At 61.3% G+C, this 20,841-nt stretch overlaps 1 protein-coding gene across 10 annotated transcripts in view; it reads right to left on the bottom strand.

The window, feature by feature from the left end:
* Positions 1-6,128: 6,128 nt before the first annotated feature.
* Positions 6,129-20,841, bottom strand: part of NPHP4 (nephrocystin 4) — a 111,088-nt gene continuing 96,375 nt past the window's right edge. For 5 of the 10 annotated variants that reach the window (XM_042995967.1, XM_042995966.1, XM_042995970.1 and 2 more), the window contains 11 exons: positions 19,653-19,864; positions 15,675-15,901; positions 15,381-15,552; positions 14,501-14,584; positions 10,985-11,141; positions 10,102-10,187; positions 9,460-9,545; positions 8,456-8,627; positions 7,678-7,857; positions 7,293-7,436; positions 6,129-6,701 (listed from right to left, as the gene is read on the bottom strand). In XM_042995967.1, the coding sequence (XP_042851901.1) occupies positions 6,561-6,701; positions 7,293-7,436; positions 7,678-7,857; positions 8,456-8,627; positions 9,460-9,545; positions 10,102-10,187; positions 10,985-11,141; positions 14,501-14,584; positions 15,381-15,552; positions 15,675-15,901; positions 19,653-19,864 (1,661 nt within the window). In that variant the 3' untranslated portion in view covers positions 6,129-6,560. Of the gene's footprint in view, positions 6,702-7,292; positions 7,437-7,677; positions 7,858-8,328; positions 8,628-9,459; positions 9,546-10,101; positions 10,188-10,984; positions 11,142-14,500; positions 14,585-15,380; positions 15,553-15,674; positions 15,902-19,652; positions 19,865-20,841 lie in introns of those variants that run through there. The other 5 variants (XM_042995969.1, XM_042995972.1, XM_042995971.1 and 2 more) reach the window with 5 other exon arrangements.

Here is a 20,841-nt window from a genome sequence, read left to right on the forward strand (position 1 = left end):
TCCCGCCTCAAAGGGAGGACGGAGGATCCCGCCTCTAAGGGAGGACGGAGGACCCCACCTGACAGCGAGGACTGAGCATGCGCAGAGAGGCCCCCGAAGGAGGGTCTGCTGAGCAGACATATGGCCAGGGTTGGTCCGTGGTCCTCGCACCCCCAGAGGGAAGCCAAGGGGTGAGGGAAAGTGTGGATGACATGGGAGGGAGTTCAGAGACTTCGGGCCTGAGACAGCGTTGCCGTCCTCCCCACTGACAGGTGTACAAGGGAGGCCCTGGGACTGGGTTTGGGTTTCCTAGGGTCTCGCTGCCCGCCGGGGGCATGAGCTGGCGGGCCATGTGTAAACAAGGAGAGCAGCCAGGAGGCGGTGTCTGGCCGGGCCCAGGAGGGAGAGAGGAGGAAGCGCAGATCCAGGCCTCCTCTCCCTGCACGTCTGAACGTCAGCACGAAAGGAGGCTCTTCCTTCTCTCTTCCCTTAAATGTGGTCAGAACCCTGGTCCTGGGGACCCTCCCTCCCGGGGAAGAGCGCGTCGCCCCAGCACGCGGTTATCTCACGGTTGAAGTCTGGCAGAGAAATGCCAGAAATCCTTGAGGCACAGATGAGCTCGGGATGGCTGACAAACGGGGACAGACAAGTGGAGGCTGCTGCTGCCAGAGCCGCCTCTGCGGGGAGGACGGCCACGCCGGGGCTTCTCCCCACGCACCAAAGTGCCCCCTGCCCGTGGGCCACTCCTCAGATCCACACCACCCCTCCCCCCACCCAGGGACCAGAAATCTGGACCCCCGGGCCGTGTGGGCCCCAGAACTCCTTCCGTGTTCGTGTCCCGGGGCTGCCACAACCGACTACCACGGGGTCAGTGGCCCTGGAACAAGGCACTTTCACTCTCCCACCGCCCTGGAGGCCTCAAGTCCCAACGGCAGGTGTGCGGGGGCGGGGCTGCTTCTTTCCAGAGGCTCTGAGGGAGAATGGGTCCCAGGCCTCGTCCTAGATTCTGGTGCCTTCCGGCAATCCTTGGTGTCCTTGGCCAGTCCCTCCTCCCTCTCCTGTCTCTCTGTGAAGCTCTCTGTGCACATGCCTGAAAATATCACCGATGCCACTACACTCAGACTGCTGGGGGTCAGACCAACAAATGTACCTCGACCGCGTACAGGAGGAGGAAGGAAAGGTTGTTAAGGAAAACGTAATGGTTGTTTTCTCCAACCTCTTAGAACCTGAAGCAACAATTTTAAAAGGCGCCTTAATTTATTTCTAAATCGAGACAAACATAGCATTAAATCATTATCAGACGTGAGAAAAGCAAAGCAGCTAATCTGGCTTTCATTTGACTCCATTTAGTTAAAAGTGGCTTTCAACAGGAGTGGGAGGAGGAGGGGCAGGAGGGAAGGAATATAATAATACCCAAAAAATGCCCTTGATGGAAATGATAAGGTTCCCGCGTGAAGAAAGCCGCCGCGAGGCTTTCTCATGCAAATGCTCCGCTGCCTGGGAAGCCAGCTGCACCCTGGGACCGGAAACCGCACGGAGAGTCCCAGTGCCAGTCCTCGTCTAGGGCAGAAGGCTCTGGGTTCATGAAGGAGGGGAGAAGGCCCACCCTTCACGGCCCGGACCGCACAGCAAACCAGACCTGGAGCCCGGGCCCTAGCAGAAGAGCCTGAGTGGCCAGATCAAGGCCACGGTGCTGACCTTTATCTGACACTGGAATTCTGTCATAAAAGAAATCTCTGTTCTTTGTGAGAAAAGACGAAGGAAGGAAGGAAGGAAGGAAGGAAGGAAGGAAGGAAGGGAGGGAGGGAGGGAGGGAGGGAGGGAGGGAGGGAGGGGAGGGAGGAAGGAGAGGGAGGAAAAGGCTCAAAACAGCGTCAAGTTTCGAGAAGCATGAGCCCCGCCTTGTGCCTGATGCTCACTTCCCGGAGGGGCCCCAGGTCCCCACCTGTACCAGGAGAGGGCTCTGTCCACCACAGGGACCAGAGGCCACGGTCCCGCTGGGGAAGGGGCAGGGAAGAGGAAAAGAACGGCTGGGTGTAGACAACCGGCTTTTCTGATGTAACCAAGTGCAGCTGCACCCTCCTTGCCAGCCGAGCCCAGCACCCCAGCCCCGTAGGCACCGAGGCCGCGGGCAGCCTGTCCGTGCAGATGGCACACGCCCTCGGGTGGACGCTGGGCCAGGTCACTGGGTTAGAGCAGGTCACTAATTCGGCCCCAGGTGCCGGTGCCAGTGCAGGGCGTCTGTCCACCCCCGCCCCATAGGCCCCTGGTGACCCCAAGAACCGAGTCCAGACTCCTCCCTGTAGCCCAAAGGCCCGTGAGCTGGCCCAGACCCTCGACTCCTGGCTCCTCCTTTTCATCCCGTATTTTGCTCCTCAGGCCTCAACCTCCTTTCTGAACTAGAAAACCCCGGGGTGTCTGGGGGGCTCAGTGGGATGAGCGTCAACTCTCAGTTTCAGCTCAGGTCACGATCTCGAGGTCTGTGAGATCGAGCCCCATTTGTCGGGCTCTGTGCTGACAGCGCAGAGCCTGCTTGGGATTTTCTCTCCCTCTCTCTCTCTGCCCCTACCCTGCTCTTTCTTTCTGTCTCTCAAAACAAAAGCCCTGTCACTGCTTTTCCCCTTCACAGACTCTATGGCTAACTAACCATGTAGGATGTGCCATTTTTTATCGTCTGGGCCCCAGGAGGAGTTCCTGACCTGGGGCAGGGACTGTGTCTGTCTCGAAGCACCACAGACCCCTGCCCCTGCACGGTGCCCAGCATAGACGGGTGCCCATGAGTCCAAGTTGGGGGAAGGGAGGGAGGGAGGAAGGAAGGAAGGAAGGAAGGAAGGGAGGGAGGGAGGTTAGAAGGAAGGAAGGGAGGAAGGGAGGGAGGGAGGAAAGAAGGAAGGAAGGAAGGAAGGAAGGAAGGAAGGAAGGAAGGAAGGAAGGAAGGAAGGAAGGAGGGGAGGAAGGGAGGAAGGAAGGAAGGAAGGAAGGAAGGAAGGAAGGAAGGAAGGAAGGAGGGAGGGGAGGGAGGGAGGGAGGGAGGGAGGGAGGGAGGAAGGAAGGAAGGAAGGAAGGAAGGAAGGAAGGAAGGAAGGAAGGAAGGAAGGAAGGAAGGAAGGAGTGGCGAATAAGTGACGGAACTCTCCGACCTCTCCTTCATGAACCCAGGTCAGCTCTGGCTGATTGCATCCGTCTTGCCAAAGGCCCTGGGGCGCTCCTGGGGTACCAGTGAATGAGCCGCCTACAGGCCAACCCGGGCAAGCCCAGGAGGGGCACCCGCCAGCCACTGCCTGCCACCAGGGGCGGCACCGTCTTCCTGCCTCCACACGGCAGGGGCACGGCTGGGCAGAGGCGTGCCCCCAGCGCGAGGCACACCGGTGTGGTGTGACGGCACACTTCAGAGCACTGCCGAGACAACTTGGCCAGGTTTCCACAGCCTCCTACCTGGGCACCCAGCACAGAAGGGCCCCCAATGACCCCTTTCAGTCTTGGTCTTACAGCCTACACGTGGGGTAAGCAAGCTCCGTGACCCCACCGTTGCACAAGGACAAAATGGACTCGAGGTCGATCCGCCTCTCTAGGAAGAGCGGTAGTCCTGTGGCTTCCCAGCTCTTGGAAGCATCTGGAAGCGAGAGGAGACAGAGGTGAAAGGGTCCAGCAACCCCCTCCCCCACGGGCGACCCCTCCTCACCCTGTCTCACCAGGACAGCGAGCGAGCACAGTGACCAGATCTTCTGGCCGGGGCTCGGCAGCGCATCAGGTGTGAGTAAAGTCGGGGCGTTGTCCGCTCGACCAGTCCCAGCCTGTGAAGCCAGGAGGTGTGGGAACCCAAGTCCTCAACCTCCGGCCACTGGGAAGACAGACCCAAAATCCTGACCTTCCGCCGGGAGCCACACAGCACAGGCACTGAGGGGAACAAGCCACAAGCAGTGGGGAGCGGGGGTCGTCAGGGAGGGCTTCTCTGTAAAGAGCCCCGAAGGCACCCCCATTTCACAGGGTGTGCAGGTCCCTTAGGGGCACAACAGAAGAACGACCGCCTTCTCTGCTCCCTTGAGAAGCCAGCCTGCTTCCGTCACCCACGGCGTCGGCTGCCCCAGGGAGGCCACCATTCCCCCCTCAAAGACACCCACCCGTGCGTCTGCCCTCAGAGACCCCCTTCTCCCACCCTCCCTGTCCCCGCGTGGCCATGGGACCGAGGGCCTGCAGTCCTGGAATCATGGAGCTGGCCTGCTTCTGTACCACGGGGGCCCGCCGACCGCCACCTTGCAGCCCAGTGGGCCCTGAGAAAGGGGTCCCCCGACTCTCCCGTCCGTCTCTCACCTGATTCTCCTGCGGCCCCAGTCCTCTGTCGCCCACCCCCAGCGCGGACGCCGTGTCCGGACAGACCTCCGTGCATCTGGCCGAGGTCTTCTCCGAGAGAAGGAGGAAGTGGTCCCAACCCCCCTCCCCAGCGAGAGAGAGGGAGAGAAACGGAACGTAGTGGCTTCATGATCACATCCATCAACACCGAAGTCATCTGGTAGGAGACAACCCGAGCAGCTCATCTCCCTGCCGGTCACGGGCAGTAGCGACTCACGAGCCTTGATCGCAGCCGCGCAGCCGCGCAGGAACGGCAGGAGACTCATGAGGCGAGGCCGAGGGAGGAAGGCCGTCTCCCCTCAACACCTCGGTGGGCGAGAGCGACAAGGCTGCCCAGATGGTGGCCGTGAGCGACGAGACCCTGCAACCGCTGCCACAGCTTCGCCACACGGAACTCGGCAGGTGACACCGCAAACCAAAGCCTGGAGGTCTCCCTGCAGGCTCGGGGCCGGCTGCCTGGATCTGGCTATACGTGCTGGGCCCGGCAAAGGGTGCAGACAAGCTGAGCTCTTGCCGTGTGTGACCCAAGTGCAAACTTAGAGCCCACCCTTTAGGAAAACACAGCGTGGGGCGTGCAAACAACAACAGAGACGGAGATGAACTTTGGTATGTTGACGCACGGTAGAAAGACCCATAAGCACACCTGCTGAACTTGCCCCAGAATCCGACCTCCACGCTGCGGTGCACGCGTGGGGGCAGGGCTCGGGACCCGTGCCCAGGCAGGGCACACGGGCAGCAGGCCGGCTCCAGCACCGATGATTCTCTAACCCCGCCGACAGGGCCCAGCCCTAAATCAGGGTCCTCGAGGGCATCTGACGTCCTGCCCGTCACCGCTGGGCTGCCTTGAGGACCGTCTCTCCAGCGTCTATTCACAGCCCTTTGTGAGCACACCCGTGCCCTGGGTCTTGCTCCTAACTGCGGGAGGACCCCCGCCCCCAGTGCAGGGTGCCCCAGAGACCCACCCCCACGGGCTTCCTCTCTCGGTGGCCTGGGCTACCCGTCTGCACACTCGGACGGCTGGCCGCCACTCTGCTGCCTTCTCATCACCCCAAATTAGGAACAGCCTGGCTCACTACCTGCCAGGGCTCAGGGTCCCCCGCTTCCCGCTCATCTGTGTTCGCAATGAACTGCAAATAAAGTTTTTGCGGTCAAACCGCACGATGCTCTGCCCCCTGGTTATGTTCCATCCTCTGTCCTGTCCCCCCACCTCCAAGTGTGCTCCCAGCCCACCCAGGTCGCAGCTTTTCCACCAGCAACTGTGACAAAGGCCGCAGTTGTCCCCCAAAACCCGCTCCACCAGCTCAGTCGTAACACCCCCAGTTATCTGGACACAGGACACCCAACAGAAGGGCAGTTCCCAGACCCTGCGGAGCTGGGTGCAGCCACGTGACTAGGTTCTGGCCAAGCGGATTCCGGTGGACAGAAAAAGGCCCAGGGTGACCCCATCCTAATCCCTAGAAGCTATGACTAAGTGACCCGACATGCAAAAGGGGACTTTGTGGGTGGGATTAAGGAAAGGATCTTGAGACGGAACGGCCACCCTGGATTTTCATGGGGGGACCCAATGTAATCATAAGGGTCCTTGAAAGGGGGAGGCGGGGACCAGAACCAGAGGTCAGGCACCCCACCTGCCTCGGCCGGGTCCAAGCCGACTCCCCGGGAGGCCAGAGGCCCCAGGCCACCCCACTGCCCCTCAGCCATGTGGTCCTCAAGGTCAATACAGGCTTATGCCTGATGATGCCAGAGCCTCTGACAACAGTGAAAACAGCAGAAAGCACTCAAGAAAACTGTCAACAGAGAAAACCGGAGAAGGTTTAGTATTCCACCACAACTTAAAAAAAGATATGAAATAATACCAATATAAAACATTGCATAGCAAATCACGTTTGTACAAAATCCAGTAAGAAAACATAATTTTATCATTTAAGATGATTCATAAAATACACTTTGCTGAGAAGCAAATCAACATCATAAACAGTGACGATCTCCCGAGCACAGCAGAGAGACACAAGCCCCGCGCTTCTCGGCGCCGTGCCCTCGCTGAGGACGCCCGCGGGGCTCACCGCGTGGCTGGCGCCGGAGTGAGAGCGGTCAGGAGCACGGCGCCCCCTCCACCCTCGGCCACGCTCACCAGTGGCCCCAGCAAGGCACGAGGGGAGAAGGGGCCAGAGCACGTGAGTCTGTCCCCGTGCTGCGGCAGGAAGGCCGTGCCGGCCCCTCCGGCCACCACTTCACTGGTAGGTGACCTTCACACAGAAGGCCTCTTCGTTTTTGTCTTCGTGGTCGTTGATGTAAATCAGAATCTCTTCCTCCCCGGCGCTCTGGCGAGATGCAAACCGCAGGCCGATGGTGTAGGTCTCTCCTCCCCCAACCTAGACGCACGCAGGTAAGCATCAAATCCTAGGCCCACCCCAGCCACTACTCTCTCTATTCCGGCAAGTTCTACGTGCACAACCCCAGGCTGACGGAGGATGTTAAGCTGAGGCTCCGGCCCCGGGTGCAGGGCGCGTGCGGGGCCCCCAGGCGCCAGATGTTCCGAACTCCTTTCCCAGCGTCCCCGGCCACACCTGCTCTTCCCACGTCCCGGGGGACGCTTCCCGACTGAGGAAACGCCCTCCCCTGGCCGCCAGGCTGCCAGCGCTGTACTTGCCTTGAAATACCCACAACAGAGGAAAGGCCAATTTGCAGGGCACTTACAGAGGAAAGCGCTGATAAACTGAGGGCAGGCTGGCCACCAGAACCCCCACAACGCTGCCCAGATAGGGGGGCCCCAGACGCACAGGCAGAAGAGCTCAATGAGGGGTGTCCGCGCCCCCCACCCCAGTGCAGAACGGCTCTGCTCCCTCCCGGGCTCTCAAGACCGTCACTGGATAGAAATGCTCCTAAACGCGGTGCTCACCTCACACCGCAGGGTCCGAGGGGCCCCCACACAGCCCCCCCGCCCCCCGCGCGGCGTTGCACACCTGGAAGGACTCCTCCCTGAACTGCAGCAGGTCCGGGCGGTCGCTGAGCAGGCGGTAGGTCCTCGGGGTGGGGTAGGGGTTCGTGTAGGTGATGCGCTTGTTGGCACCCTTGCCTTCCCCTGCGGCCAGCGTGATCTCGAAGGCCTGGGGGGGCGAGGACAGTCACCCTTCTTCCCGAGCCGGCTCGGCTCGTGCGGCCCAACTTAGGGCACGTCCACGAATACGACAGACGGGGGCTCACCGTACAGGAGCAGCCCCACCGCCACCCCCAGGCCACAGGCGACGGAGAAGGCAACCCCTGCCTGAGATCGGGTCATAGGACCAGGTGACAGGTGACGAACCACCCATACCCTGTGGCCCAGCACATTGCCCCTCCCCCACTGACCTTGGAAATGAGAGGAGGGCGGCACGAGAGGCACACGAGCCACGAGGCCACCAGCTGGTGGTAGTCCACATCGACCAGGTTGAGGTGGATGAACCGGGTCCCCGCCCTCCGGGGCGTCACGCCCACATGCAGGTCCTGCACCCCACGAGGGGGCAGCACGAACACACCTCTGGGGTCAGTCTTTGAGAGCAGAAGAGAACCGGGTCAGGACACGGCCCCTCGCGCTGTGCAGACCAGCGCTTCCTGGACGCCCGCGGCGCAGGGAACGAAGGGAATCCGAAGGGAATCCCAAGGGAACCCCAGCCGTTCCGGGGTGGGGGGGCCCATGTGCCCTGCACGAGGTCAGCAGGGGCCCGAGGGACAATGCCAGCCTCGCCCTCGGCGTCACGGTGCGTCACGGTCCACATCGCCACCCATGCGGGCAAGTGCCCCCGTGTGTGACGGTCCCCTGAGCGCCAGGGCTGCCCCGGCAGGGGAGACCTCAACGAGCTCCTCTCTCCACCCTGGCAGGAGGCAGGGAGTCCGCACAGCCCCCGTGACCCGGATTCTAAATTAACCGCAGAGTCGCTTTTAGCATTTTCCTTCCACCAATCCTAAATATCGGCCTTTGGGGTTTCTAGGTCACTCATCCGGGATGGCGTATCTACCAACCTGAATGAAGACGGCCGAGCCCCAAGCCTGTTCTCGGGACTCAGGCTGGCTGCAGCCAGTCCCCACGCCGTCCGTTCCCAGGGTGGGGTGAGGGTGAGGAGAGGCCAGAGGACACCCGGCGACCTACTGTCAGCTCCTGGGGGTGTGAGGTGAAAGCTCGCACTCTCCTAACCGCCTGTGTCCCCCGAAGGACAAGGGACAGGCGGGTCCGCTGGCCCGTGACACAGGACGCGTCCACGCGCTGTAAGGAGTGGAGGTGGATCCGCCATATTTGGACAGGTGTCGCCAGCCAGCGATCCCTGTGCGGGACGGAAGCACCAAGCGTGAGAGGGAAGCCAGGAGGAGGCCGACAAGGTGGCCAGGAGGACAGGGGCCAAGGGGCCAGGGCGGAGCCCGGCCGCTGTCACCTTCACACCACTTGGGACTCTCCACCACGACACCCCGCACGAATGACGACGCGGGCTTCTGCCAGAAATCAACAATCCCACGCCAGGTGGTCCGGGGCGAAGCGCGTACCATGGAAGTGCACGTGGGCTTAGAGGCCACGCGGGCCTGAGCTCGAGGGCCCCATCCTAGCTGCCTGGGGCCACAGGACACGGACCCTTCCTGTGAGCGGGGCTCAGGGGCGCTGCCCCTTGTCCACGCAGCCCGAGACGGGTCCTGAGCTCAGTTAGCCCTGCCCCAGTCCCGGACGTGCTATTCGAAAGCCCCCAGCCGGCCCCACTTTTAAAGGGTCCTCAAGGGGTTGGGATGGGAGACTTCCGAGGAAAAGGTAAAGGAAAAGGGTCATGTCGACCAAGTGAGAGAAGCAGGAGGTGATGTGATCACCATCTCGGGCATCGAAGGACAATGGCCGCCACCTCCCGTCTCCCCTCGTTGGAACCAGGCACCGTTCTGGCGCAGACAGCACCTTGGAGGGTGCCCCCAGGCTGCCGGTGCCTCTCTGAGCAGAGGGCGCTCTTTGCGAGGCCCTGCCAGTCCTGGAGTCTCACCTCCCGTGACCAAAGACCCAACAACGACCCCCGTCGGGAGCTCAGGAAGGCCTGGGCCGGCCCTTCCAATGCCAAAGCCAGAAGTTTCTCACCCACGCCCGCCCCTCCAGACCTCCGGGGTTCGGGTTCTCGGACTTACGTGTAAACGAGGACAAAGAAGTCTTTGCTCTCTGGGCTCCGACCACTAGCCACCTTCAAGAACACGTCCCGTGGCTCCCCAGGGCCCTGCCGGACACGGGCACACCCTAAGGACACCGCCTGCCTGCCCACTCCGAGCCCAGCCCCCTGAGCCACACGAAGTGAAAACAGGCATGAACCAGGCTCCCTTCCCCCCAACAGGTGTTTAATTTTCAGTATTAGTCAGAATTCGCTATCTTTTCTTACTGCCAAAAAGAAAATCATTAACTTCTCGATTTCATATTGAGTTCAATAATTATATTCTGCAGGAGACTTTATCCAGTTTCCTAACCAGTCATAATACAATTATTGCCATTATTCTTTACACAATGGCAATTAATAAGTGGCTTAATTACCACTCAATCTATTCACTCTGCTTCACGCCTTTTTTCTTTCATTTAAATTCAGATCATCAAAGAGCTGATCCACTAGCAGAAGAGATGAGAATTCATGCATAAAGCTCCCACAAGGATGTCCAAATAGCCCTTGAGCACCTGAGAAAGACACCACTTAATGGAAACCTCACAATGAAGAGGCCGCAGGAGGTCAGGGGCTTGGACGACAGGAGGAGGGCCGGCTGGGAGATGGGCTAAGCGGGACTTACCACATTCTGGGTCTCACAAATGACGTTCGGGTCGCTACATCGGACATGGACCTGGGGTTCCTCGCCAGGTCTTCCCACAGGAGCACCTGGTGAGGGGGATCATCCAAACAAACATCTTGGGGAGCCTGGGTGGCTCGGTCGGTTGAGCGTCTGACTTCGGCTCAGGTCATGAACTCACAGCTCTGTGAGTGCGAGCCCCGCGTCGGGCTCTGTGCTGATGCCTCGGAGCCTGGAGCCTGCTGTGGATTCTGTGTCTCCCTCTCTCTCTGCCCCTAACCCACTCACATTCTGTCTCTCTCTCAAAAATGAATAAACATTAAAAAAAAAATCTTTTCTAGACAGGCCTGGCCCGTAACAGGGGCTCAACAGATGCCCGCCGGGCGGTGGGCAACGCCACCCTACCCCAGTCCTGCCTGCTGGGGCACCAGCACCTCCGCTGGGAGCCACGGCCTCGGGGCCTTCTCCAAAGGGAGGGACCAAAGTAAACGGGGGGGGGGGGGGGGGGGGGGGGGGGGGGGGGGGGGAGGGGGGCAGGGGGGAGACGACGGAACAAGGCGCCGTCGTGCTCTGAAGGCACCGGGCCAGAGCCACACAAGTGAGTCGGGAGCGGGAGGCACGAGTGCTCCCCGCACAGCCCTCGGGGCCGAGGAGGCACCAACAGCCGGCCAAGGACACGCCCCGCCATCTCAGAGCACGCGGGAAAGTGGCCGTTTCAAAATCCAGAATCCAAAATTCAAAATGGCAGAATGTACGGACGGGTCACAGGTTGGAGTCCGAGCATCGGGGGATAACACGACGATGCCACTCGTGCCCCCTCGGGGAAAGGCCCCTTCCCGTCCGGGGAGCCTGGCAGACGCGCGCCGCGGGGACAGCTGGGACCTGCCTGGGAGCGTGTGCCAGGGGGGCAGGCGGATGGCCTTCTTCAGGAAGGTGAGCTCCGGGTGGTAGAAGCGGAAGACCTGGTCCGCCGCGGGGGGCTGGGTCTCCACGGTCAGGCAGAGCACGGCGATGGGCTTGCCGCCGCCGCCCCGGAACAAGACCTGCGGGAGCGGGTGGCGCCAGCGTCAGGACCGGCCCGCGGGCTCCGGAGGGCCGCACGCGCCACGCCGGTGTGGTCTCCGCGGCCCACTCGCCCCCGGGGGCGGGGGAGGGGCGGCCGCATCGGAAACGGGGCAGAGTCCGCGGCGACGTGCGCCCACACCGAAGGGGCGGCACCCGGCACGTGGCTGCACGCGGGCACGCCCCTGGGACACACGGGTCACGCGGGGCTGCCGCGACTGCCATTTCTCATCAGCCAGCCACGCCCCTCAAGCGCCGCTGACGAAGGTTTGCGGCCCAACGTCAGCCTCATCCGCCTCCACCAGGCATGCGCGCCGGGAAGGCGTGCGGGGGCCTGAAGCTAGCAGAGGGCAGCGGAGCACGGGCTGTTTGATTCCGGGCGGTAAAAGGGGGCTGTACCTAAAGCAGAATGGCCACAAACATAAACTTCCTTTTAAAAAAAAAGTTACCTAACTTCTCTATCCCAAAGAGGCACTGCTGTGGACGAGGGACAGGTGTCTTCCTTCCCCGAGCCCTCCAGGCCCCTGAACGGGGGCAGGCAGGCAACCTTCCCACGTCCCCAGAGAACCTGGGCCTCCATTCAAACCCTCCACACACGGGACAGACGTTCCGCGCGGGCATGTTTGATCGTGGAATCCCTCAGATGTACACACATAGAAAGCTGTCCGTGTAAAACTACATTCAAGTCACAAATCGTAACAGGACGGCCACCAAGAGCCCACATCCCCGCGGGGACAGCGCCGCCATCCACACCGCTGAGCTCTGGGTGCCCCGCCAGCCCCGCCCGAAGAAGCCACCCTTCCAGACTCCAGGGGCGCCATCCTGGCTTTTCTTTGCTGGTCCCCCACCTTCGGCCCCTCGAGCAGAGCTGCGCGTGGTTGTGCCTATTCAGACCTTCACCGGAAAGGTCTCCTTCCCTGTCTCACTTGTGCTCACCCGGCTGCGAGAGCAGCTCCCACGGGCCCATCATCTGTGCCCGGACCCTCTGGCCAGAACTGCACCCAACGCTGAGACTTCAAGCCAAACACCACCACGCATGGATCCAGCTGCCCGTGCTCATTACACGCCAGGTCTCTGCCCCCCACTGTCACGGCTGGGCACCCCCCACACCAGGTCTCTGCTCCCCAGGCGGCTCCTGGAAGCACAGAGGACAGCCAGGCTCCGGAGAAGGGAAACTTCCGGTCAGCCTCACCCAACAGGAGCTCTCCCTACAGCGGGGCTTGGATCCAGAGTGCGACTGTCCATACCGCAGACCCTGAACGGCAGGATGGCGCCCTCCTCGAGACAAGTCTCAGGCTCACCACCCACGCTGAGCCCCCGAGTCTTAGGATTTCTGGCTTCTTCCCTCTGTTCCCTAGCACAAGTGGGGGCGAGTAGCCGCTTTCTGCCATGTCTACCTCCTTGAAGGCTTCGAATTCTGGTTTTACCCTTCCAGTGACCTGGTAACATCAGGAGTTAGCCTAGTTAACGGTGCTTTGAAAGGGAGGGCGGTGCCGGAGGGAGGGCAGGTCCAGCGTCCAAGGCCGGCCACAGCCGAGAAGCAGCAAATATAAACCTGCGTTCACAATGAGACTCCAAAAACTGGGCCATGTCTGGAGGTTGCTAGGGCACAATTCATTATTTTGAAAACTGATAAATAAAATGAAAGAGTCCAACATGTACCCTGACTTTCCGGTGTAAAGTATCTTTGAGGCGCAGGGCGCCTGGGGGGCTCAGTCGGTTGGGCGTCCGACTTCGGCTCAGGTCATGATCTCACGGTTCATGGGTTCGAGCCCTGTGTGGGGCTCTGTGCTGACAGCTCAGAGCTTGGAGCCTGCTTCAGATTCTGGATCTCCCTCTCTCTCTGCCCCTCACCCACTCACGCTGTCTCTCCGTCTCTCGCTCTCTCTCTCTCTGTCAAAAATAAACATTTTTTTTTAATTAAAAAAAAAAAAAACAAAACGACATTTCAGGGCAACCACACTGCTGGTGGGAAATGCTTATTTCCAGCAGAATCACAGCAAACAAGCACAGGGAGAAGGAGAAAAGTTGAATCTCCCCGTTTTCCACCCTGAAAATGAGCGTGGGCAATGAGTCCAAGGTGGACAGCAGAGGCATGGCGCGGGATCAGTGGGCCCGGACTCACACAGACCAGAGACAGGTGAGCACAGAGTGGACCGTTGGTGGCACGGCAGGGACAGTGGCACCGTCCTCACGTGTCAGGCACACAGACTGAGGCAATCTTGGGTGAACTCCTAAGATTTCTGGGGTTTGCTTTCAAACTCCAAATTCACGTAAGGAAAAGGTATCAGCCTCTCGGATTTCATCGACAGCCCTAATAAAGTGCTGACGTATTCCTTAAACAAGGCAAAGCTGTGCCTCCACGTCTAGGTAAAATACAGCCATTTGCACTGGTGATGGGGCCGTGGGCACCAGCTGCCACCACGGTGAGACGGGGACACAGGCCTGCCATTGGGAGCTGGCTCCTCATCTGGGACTCACTGGAATCCTCTGTCCTCGGCAGCGATGGGGCAAAACCTTGTCGCTTCTGTTTTTACTTTCAAACTACTTCAAACGGGCATTTGTCTCCCCCAGAAAAGCTTCAGAAACTCCTAACAACAAGCGTCCCGAGCTCTCACTGAGAACATTCTGAAGGCAGGCAGCTGTGTGTGCAAACACGCTTCCCTTAGAGGCAGCAAGAGGATCCCCAGAAGTAGCGCCCCCCCACCCCCTGCACTGACTCTGGGGGACGCGGAACGCCGCGGACGAGGGTCACGGGGCCCGTCTGACCCCCCCACCTGCACTGACTCTGGGGGACGCGGAACGCCGCGGACGAGGGTCACGGGGCCCGTCTGACCCCCCCACCTGCACTGACTCTAGGGGACGCGGAAACGCCGCGGACGAGGGTCACGGGGCCCGTCTGACCCCCCCACCTGCACTGACTCTAGGGGACGCGGAAACGCCGCGGACGAGGGTCACGGGGCCCGTCTGACCCCCGTGTGTGGTGGCCGCATGCTGGGACAACTGCACTTGCAGGGCCGTGGGGTGGCACACACAAACCAAGAGCTGCAAGGTGCCAAGCGGCCAGGGAGGCGCTTCCACCCCAGACGCCCACCCGGAGGCTGTACCGGTATCGGCTGAAGCTGCCACCGCCCCGTCAGGACACGAAAGTTCACCTCTGGGGGCCCTGCCCCGCCACCACCCTCCCTGGCAGCAGGGGCAGGGAAGGGCCGAGGCCGGGACCCAGCGGCCGAGTAACAACAGAAATCGTGAACACCTCACCGGGTCAGCTCAGAGGACACCTGGCTCTCACCGCAAGACCCTGCGAATGTCGGGGACCAGAGGCCTCCCGCCCCCTTACCTTGGCGTGCTTGGTCGGCGTTGCACTGCACTTCTGGGGCGATCCGGGGTCTGTGCCCTTCTCAGAGCTCGGCTCAGCAGGGGCCTGTGAGACACCAATTGGCACCAGTGAGTCACGGGATGGGAGTCGGAGGCTGACAGGCACTGTAGAAACAGCTGTCCCCTTGGGGCCCCCGTGCACGGTGTCCTTTGCTCTCATGATAACCATCCAGGCGGCCGCTGTCACGAACCAGCCTCGCTACCCCAAAGAGGAAGCAGCAGCTGCCATGAGCCGTGCAGGCCACCAGACACGCGACCCCGCTCTGCCTGAAGCCAAAGGCCTGATCTTCACTGTCCCTACGACCTCTCGTCCCAAAAGTGCACCCGAAGAGCCTGCACCGGGATCTGTGCGCCTCCGAGAGTCCCTCAGGCCCCTTTAAGTGAGGACCCCGTCCTACAGAACTGACCTCAAAAGTCAGTAAAACGGATGAACCGCGCACCTCACACCCCCCCATCACACGGGCACGTAGCACTCACGTCCCTCACTGGAAACCCCCACGCCCGCATTTCCCGCAGCAGCGCACACGCCACGGAAGACGTGGGCAAACAGCATTAACTAGAGAACACAAAGTGCTGGGAACTTTCAACCCGTTCGCTCTTCTGAGGGAAGGGGGCGGTTCTGTGCCCACGCGGATAAGAGCATTCAGAGGGGACGGGCCGGCCCTTCCCGAGGCCCGCCGTGGACACGCACGCGCAGGGGCCGGTGGAGCGGGTGACACCCGAAGGCTAATCGGCCTGCAGCACGGAGGGACAGGCAGAAACGGGCCACCGCTACTCAGCCTGGCGCGATTCCCCCGCATGCCTGTCCAGCCCGGCCGGCCCTGCAAGGGCGGCCTCCCCACCTGCCCCACGGAGAAGGTCTGGTATTTGAAGGGGATGTGGGCGGTCTCCCGGGGGCGCAGGAAGAGCTGTGGGGCGAGGCCGCCCCGCAGATGGAACATGTCCTCTTCCACCGGCGTGTGCAGCTTGGCCGCGTCTTTGAAGAACCTCCACTCCCGACTGTCCGAGATGATGCTAGAAGGCGGGGGAGACGCGCTGCTGAGGCAGAAACGTGCTTCCTGGCGAGTCCCCTGCCCGCCCGCTCAGGGATGGCTCCGGGGACGGAGGACCCCGCCGGGGCCGCCGCTCACACGCACCTCAGCTCAGGGCTGTCCACCTCGATGGTCACCGTGTGCTGCGTGTTGTGGGGGTTCCGAAGGGCGAACTCGAAGAACTCGGCGGTGCCCAGCGTGACGTGCACGGTGTGCCTCGTGGTGATGGCCAGGCTCAGCGCGCTGGTGATGCTCTCCGCCTTCGTGCGCTCCCGATAGGCGGCAATGACCTGCAGGTCGCGTGCGTGCTGTGCGCGGACGCTCTGCTGAGCCTGCGGGGACACGGGTGCCCAACCGGGCCACAGTCCTGGCCTCACTCTCCCTCTCAAGGACTATGTGGCCACCTCCCCCCCCCCCGCCCCAAATACCAAATTTCTTCTGGAATCACCACCACCCCCCTCCTCAGCCACCTGGGTTGGATGGGACTGGCCCACCCCAGCTCCAGAGGACAGAGAACAATGGGTCTACGCAGCACTCCAGGCTCCTCGGTGCCCTGTCGAGGTCAACCCCCGGGGAGGCAGGGTCTGCCCTGCGTGTTCCCAAGAGACTACAACCGCCCATGAGGCCAACTCCCCCCAGGGCCTCGAGGCTGGCGTCTGGGCGTAGTGGGGAGTTGAGTAGAAGCAGAGGTTGTCAACAAAAGAGGAAAGAACGGCCTCAGAACTAAGACGGGACAGGCTGGCTGCGCAGGTCTCCAGCGTGGCAGCAGGAGCCTACTCTGCGAGCAGGGGCCCGAATGACCTGAGCTGGGCCAGAGTCCAGACAGTGGGCACACTAACTCAGTGGGGCTCAGACACGGGTCCCTCATCCACCTCCTCCCTCGATGCCCTGACTCCTTGGGCTTGGCCAAAACGGGGTGTTCTAGAGGCCAGAGGCCAGCCTGCATCTTTTGTGTGACTTACTAAGGAGTGAGGCCCGTGGAGGCTGCCCCACAAGATCTAAGACCTAGAAGGGGACCCCCACACTGGGGAGGCCCCGTGCTGAGAACCTCTGAACACCAGGGAGGCCCAGGCATCAGAGGGCAGGGCCGCTTGGATGCCTGTGGACTTCACCTCAAGAGGTAAGGACAAAATTTGGTGTAAATTATTTGGATATTGACTTTCCAACATCCTTTGCCCCCCGCCCCTGGCAAGGGGAGCCTTCCATTTCTCCCTGTGGATCTAGAAACAGGAGGGGGGTTGTGTCCACACTGGAGGCTTCCCTACATGGACACCGATGATTAGCGCTTCTTCACAGAGTACGGGGCAGCACGGCCAGACAAAATTTAGGCCGAGAAACAGAACACAGAGCGGCTTTCCAACCAAATTGAGGCAGTGCACTATTCTGACCCACTCCCAAGTTGTGGGGACAAAATCTGAACTGCCCCCCAGTGGATAACACACGGCAGGCTCGAGGGGAGAGGCCGGGGCAGGGCACCACGACATCACTGCCTGGTTTAGCACAGACCACACGGTGAAAGGCCACAGGCGGAGTCGGCATGACCCTGCGGGTTGTGAGGAGGGCTCCTCGCCGGTCCCGCGCCCTTCCATCCATACCACAGAGGCGGCTATTACCAGGCGGCCCGGGCCTCCCTCCACCCCACTGACACGGGCAACTTCTCTGATAGAAAGTTCTGGAGTAGGAGCCAGGCAGCCACAGCCCTGCCCTCCCTTGCCCCTTCCTCTTGGGACCCGCCTGCCTGGACACAGCATCAGATGCTCACTCTGGTCCTCGCCCGTGGTGCGGGGTGGCGGGGAGAAGGTGCCGCCGTATGGCCTTGCCCGGGCGGCTCGGGTCTGGCCTTAGCTCCATACTCCGTGGCTCGAGCACCATGCCAAGTCTCCAGGATCTGCTTTACGGTCACTAGAGTCATCAGTACCAGAGGGGACACTTTGGTCTCCCTCTGCCATACTCCTGACTTCTCAATTCAAGATCCAGGCAGGCAAAGGGTGAGGACACTTACCGGATCCCTCGGATCCCAACAGGCAGCAGAGCCCCTCCCTGCATGTCCCAGTGACCAGGTCAAGGGCGAGTGCATTACCCTGCTCTGGTTGGGCAGCTGTCCTCCGTGGCACTTGGCACAGGATGGCCACGTGAAATGGGGGTACTGCTGCCAGACGGCTACCGTGAGGGATGATCCGGGGGCTGCGGGAGTGGGAAGAGGCGGGGGCGGGTCCCAGGGGCCTGACAGCAGCAACCCAGGACCGCCTGGCAACACCAGGCTCAGAGTGCTGGGCACCTGCTCAAACACGGAACAGCCGGTCTGGAGCCCAGGCGGGGGGCCCTGGGGACCCCACTGCTGCACAGACCTGCGTGTGCTGGGCTTTGTCACTGCCACCTCAGAGGACCCCCCCCCACACACACATACACACACAAGGAGACAGCCTGCCAGCCCTCCTCCCCAGGCTCAGGGGGCGGAGAAGGGGCATTTGTGGAGAAGGCGCCCAGACCGAGGTCTTCCCGCAGCCTGGGACTCGCACACAGCACACAGCAGCTGAGGCTGACCGACACCAGAAGGCAGGGCCGGCCACTGCCCCGGGCACCGGACACAGATGAAGGGGGGCCACCCGCAGGTGGAGGCAGTGACTGTCCCAAGCAACAGCCAGGACGCGAACACGGGCATCTGGCCTCTCTCCACGCTCTCCCACTGGCCCAAGAAGCCCCCAGGCCATCAGCATCCCTCGAGTCTGCCGGGGAAGAACACCACACCCAGGGCTGTTCTCCGCCTCCCGAGGTGCAGCCTCCGGGGCCCAAGACCACCAGGCGGCATGAACCCGTCAGGCACCAAGGACCAGGCCAGGGGCTCAGCACCTCTGCCGTGACAGCCTCTCCACTTCCAGCGCTCCTTGCCCGGAGGACGGTGGATGCCCTGAGCTCCTACCCTCTCTCCCGGAGACGGTTCTAGATGCGAGGGAAAGTGCTGCGTACCCGACAAGCCAAGTCACTCTCAAGATCATGAGAATTTGGTGTAACGTTTCCTCATACTTAGAAATCCAATTACTTCCAAATTCACTGCTGTATTCAGAACGAGGGCTCCGAGCTGCTGAATCTCTACCAGAACGTGTCAAATAGGAGGAGACACTTCCCCCGCCCCCGATATAAGAAGAACAACGACACCAGCGCCGACTCTGGCAGCTGCCTCACTGAGCACGCGCAGTGCGCCAGGCCCACCGCCCTCCGGGGCAGGGCTGCTGGAGAGCCCAGGTGGCTACCGACAGAGCCAAGGGGCCTCGGAGCCACCAGGCCCCTCAGCAGCTGCCGTAGGGGAGGAGGCCCATCCAGAGCCCGGCCCCGCCAGCTCACTCCGGGCCTCTCCTCTCCCACCACACTCTACATCTTGCTCGCTGAGCTGTTTGTGCCTCTCTCCCTACAGCCCCTGCCTGAGGGCGGGGAGCCCTCTTCCCCAGCTTCTGAGAGCACCAAGGGCCGAGCAGGCTTTGCCCCTGGAGAAGACACATCTCTCCAGACACCCGCCTGCCTTGATGCAGATGGTGACCCTCAAACATCTTTCTCGAGATCCCTGTGGCTTCTTGATTCCAGGAACCCTTCAGGTACAACCACCCTCCTGTCATTTTGGGGCCGCACGATTTTACACCAGGCTCTTCTTTAGATTTTTAGCCCAAAATGGGAAGTTTTCTGGTCGGGATGACCAGTTGATTTGCACTCACAGCCCAAGACACGGAAACCGTTCGCAGCTCTGACCCCAAACCTGGGGGACCCTCAGGATCCCCCGCGGAGCTTCCGAAGAGCCCCGGTTCCCAGGACCCCCGGCCCGACTGGACACAGGATTCACAGGCGTGCCGCCCAGGAATCGGCTTCTGTCAAAGCTCTCCAGGTAATTCTGGCTTGAAAACCTCCCTTGATGGCCAAGAGGTGCTATCTCCCCTACATTCTACAAGTAGGATTTGGGAGGGAGAGAGAGAACCACGCGGGGGAAGAGGGGACAAAGGACAAGGCTGCTTCCGCTCACGATGACTTTGCCCCCCACCCCCTACCCTGCACGGGGACACCCCGGGGGCAGCGGGGGACGGACGAAGCCCTCACCAACATGCTGGCCCCCCAGCAGCTGAGCTCTCCTCGGGACTCCTGAAGGCGCACGGACCTCATCCGCTCCAGCTTGCGCCTGCGGACGGCGTCCCCCTCGCGGCCGGCGCCCTGGGGCCCTTTGCTCCTGCGCTGCGTGGGCACAAACAGCATGGCGGCCAACTCACAGTCCACATCAGCCAGCTTCTGTGCCTGGACCACGTTTTTTACTGCTGGAAGGTTCAAGAGGGAGCAAGAAGTTAAAGTGTAGAGTTCACGTTCTTTAAGCAGACCTGGCAGCAGGCCTCCAGCCACCTCACCCAGGGAGGGAGCCCAGCGATGAAGACGGTAAGCCTACAACCTGGTCTCCACAGTGTCCCTCCCTGCCTCCCTCCCGTCACTAGCCTTTCAAATGAAGGAACTGATCTCGGTCCTTACCGACAAATTAATACACTATTAGATGATTTTCCAGAGGAGAAAAAGATCAGTGTTCTAGAAGATGATGCTCCCTGGGTTCTCAAGGGCTGCCGACACCCTCCCCCAGGACATCCACCACTCTGCACTCTCGGGTCCTCAGACCCACCTGTGTGCTCCCATCAGGAATCAGGGGCTCTGAGGAGTTGCCCACTTGGACTGAAGCCCCAGGCGGCCCAGGAGTGGGTGGGGCTCAGACCAGACCCGGCCTCTAGAGCTCATGCCCTTGACTCTGCACCTGGCTGCCTCTAGACAGCCGGGCCCCCAGGGCACCGACTCCTTTGGGGGCCTCTGCTCAAACCACGGATGTACACGAAAGCCATGTTTGCAGACAAATGGAAGCCGAAATAGGCCAGACACCAGCAGGAGCCTGAAGGCGCTGCACTCCCTCAGGTGACAAAGCCACACGTGGCTCACACCAGGTCACAGGCTGACACACGAGGTTCCCGGACCACCACTCAGCTGGCGCAGGTGGGCAGATGAGAAGGAGCACCCAGCTTAGGACTGGGCCCTCCCTGACTCCTGGGACCAGCAGACCCCACGGGAAGTGAGTGTCCATTTTAAAGGTGTTTAGCTGCTTTTCAGATGCCATGAGTTGGTTTAGACTAGTAAAACGTCCACCCCAAAACAATGTTTCTCACATCTGCGGTACAGGCATGTGCGGGGGGCGACCCCACCCGGGCAGGGTTGGAGCGGCCTGAGGCCCACAGTCCCGAGGGGAGGAAACGGGCAGGAG

Source organism: Panthera tigris, chromosome C1, assembly GCF_018350195.1.
Source record: "Panthera tigris isolate Pti1 chromosome C1, P.tigris_Pti1_mat1.1, whole genome shotgun sequence".
Classification (NCBI taxonomy): Eukaryota; Metazoa; Chordata; class Mammalia; order Carnivora; family Felidae; genus Panthera; species Panthera tigris.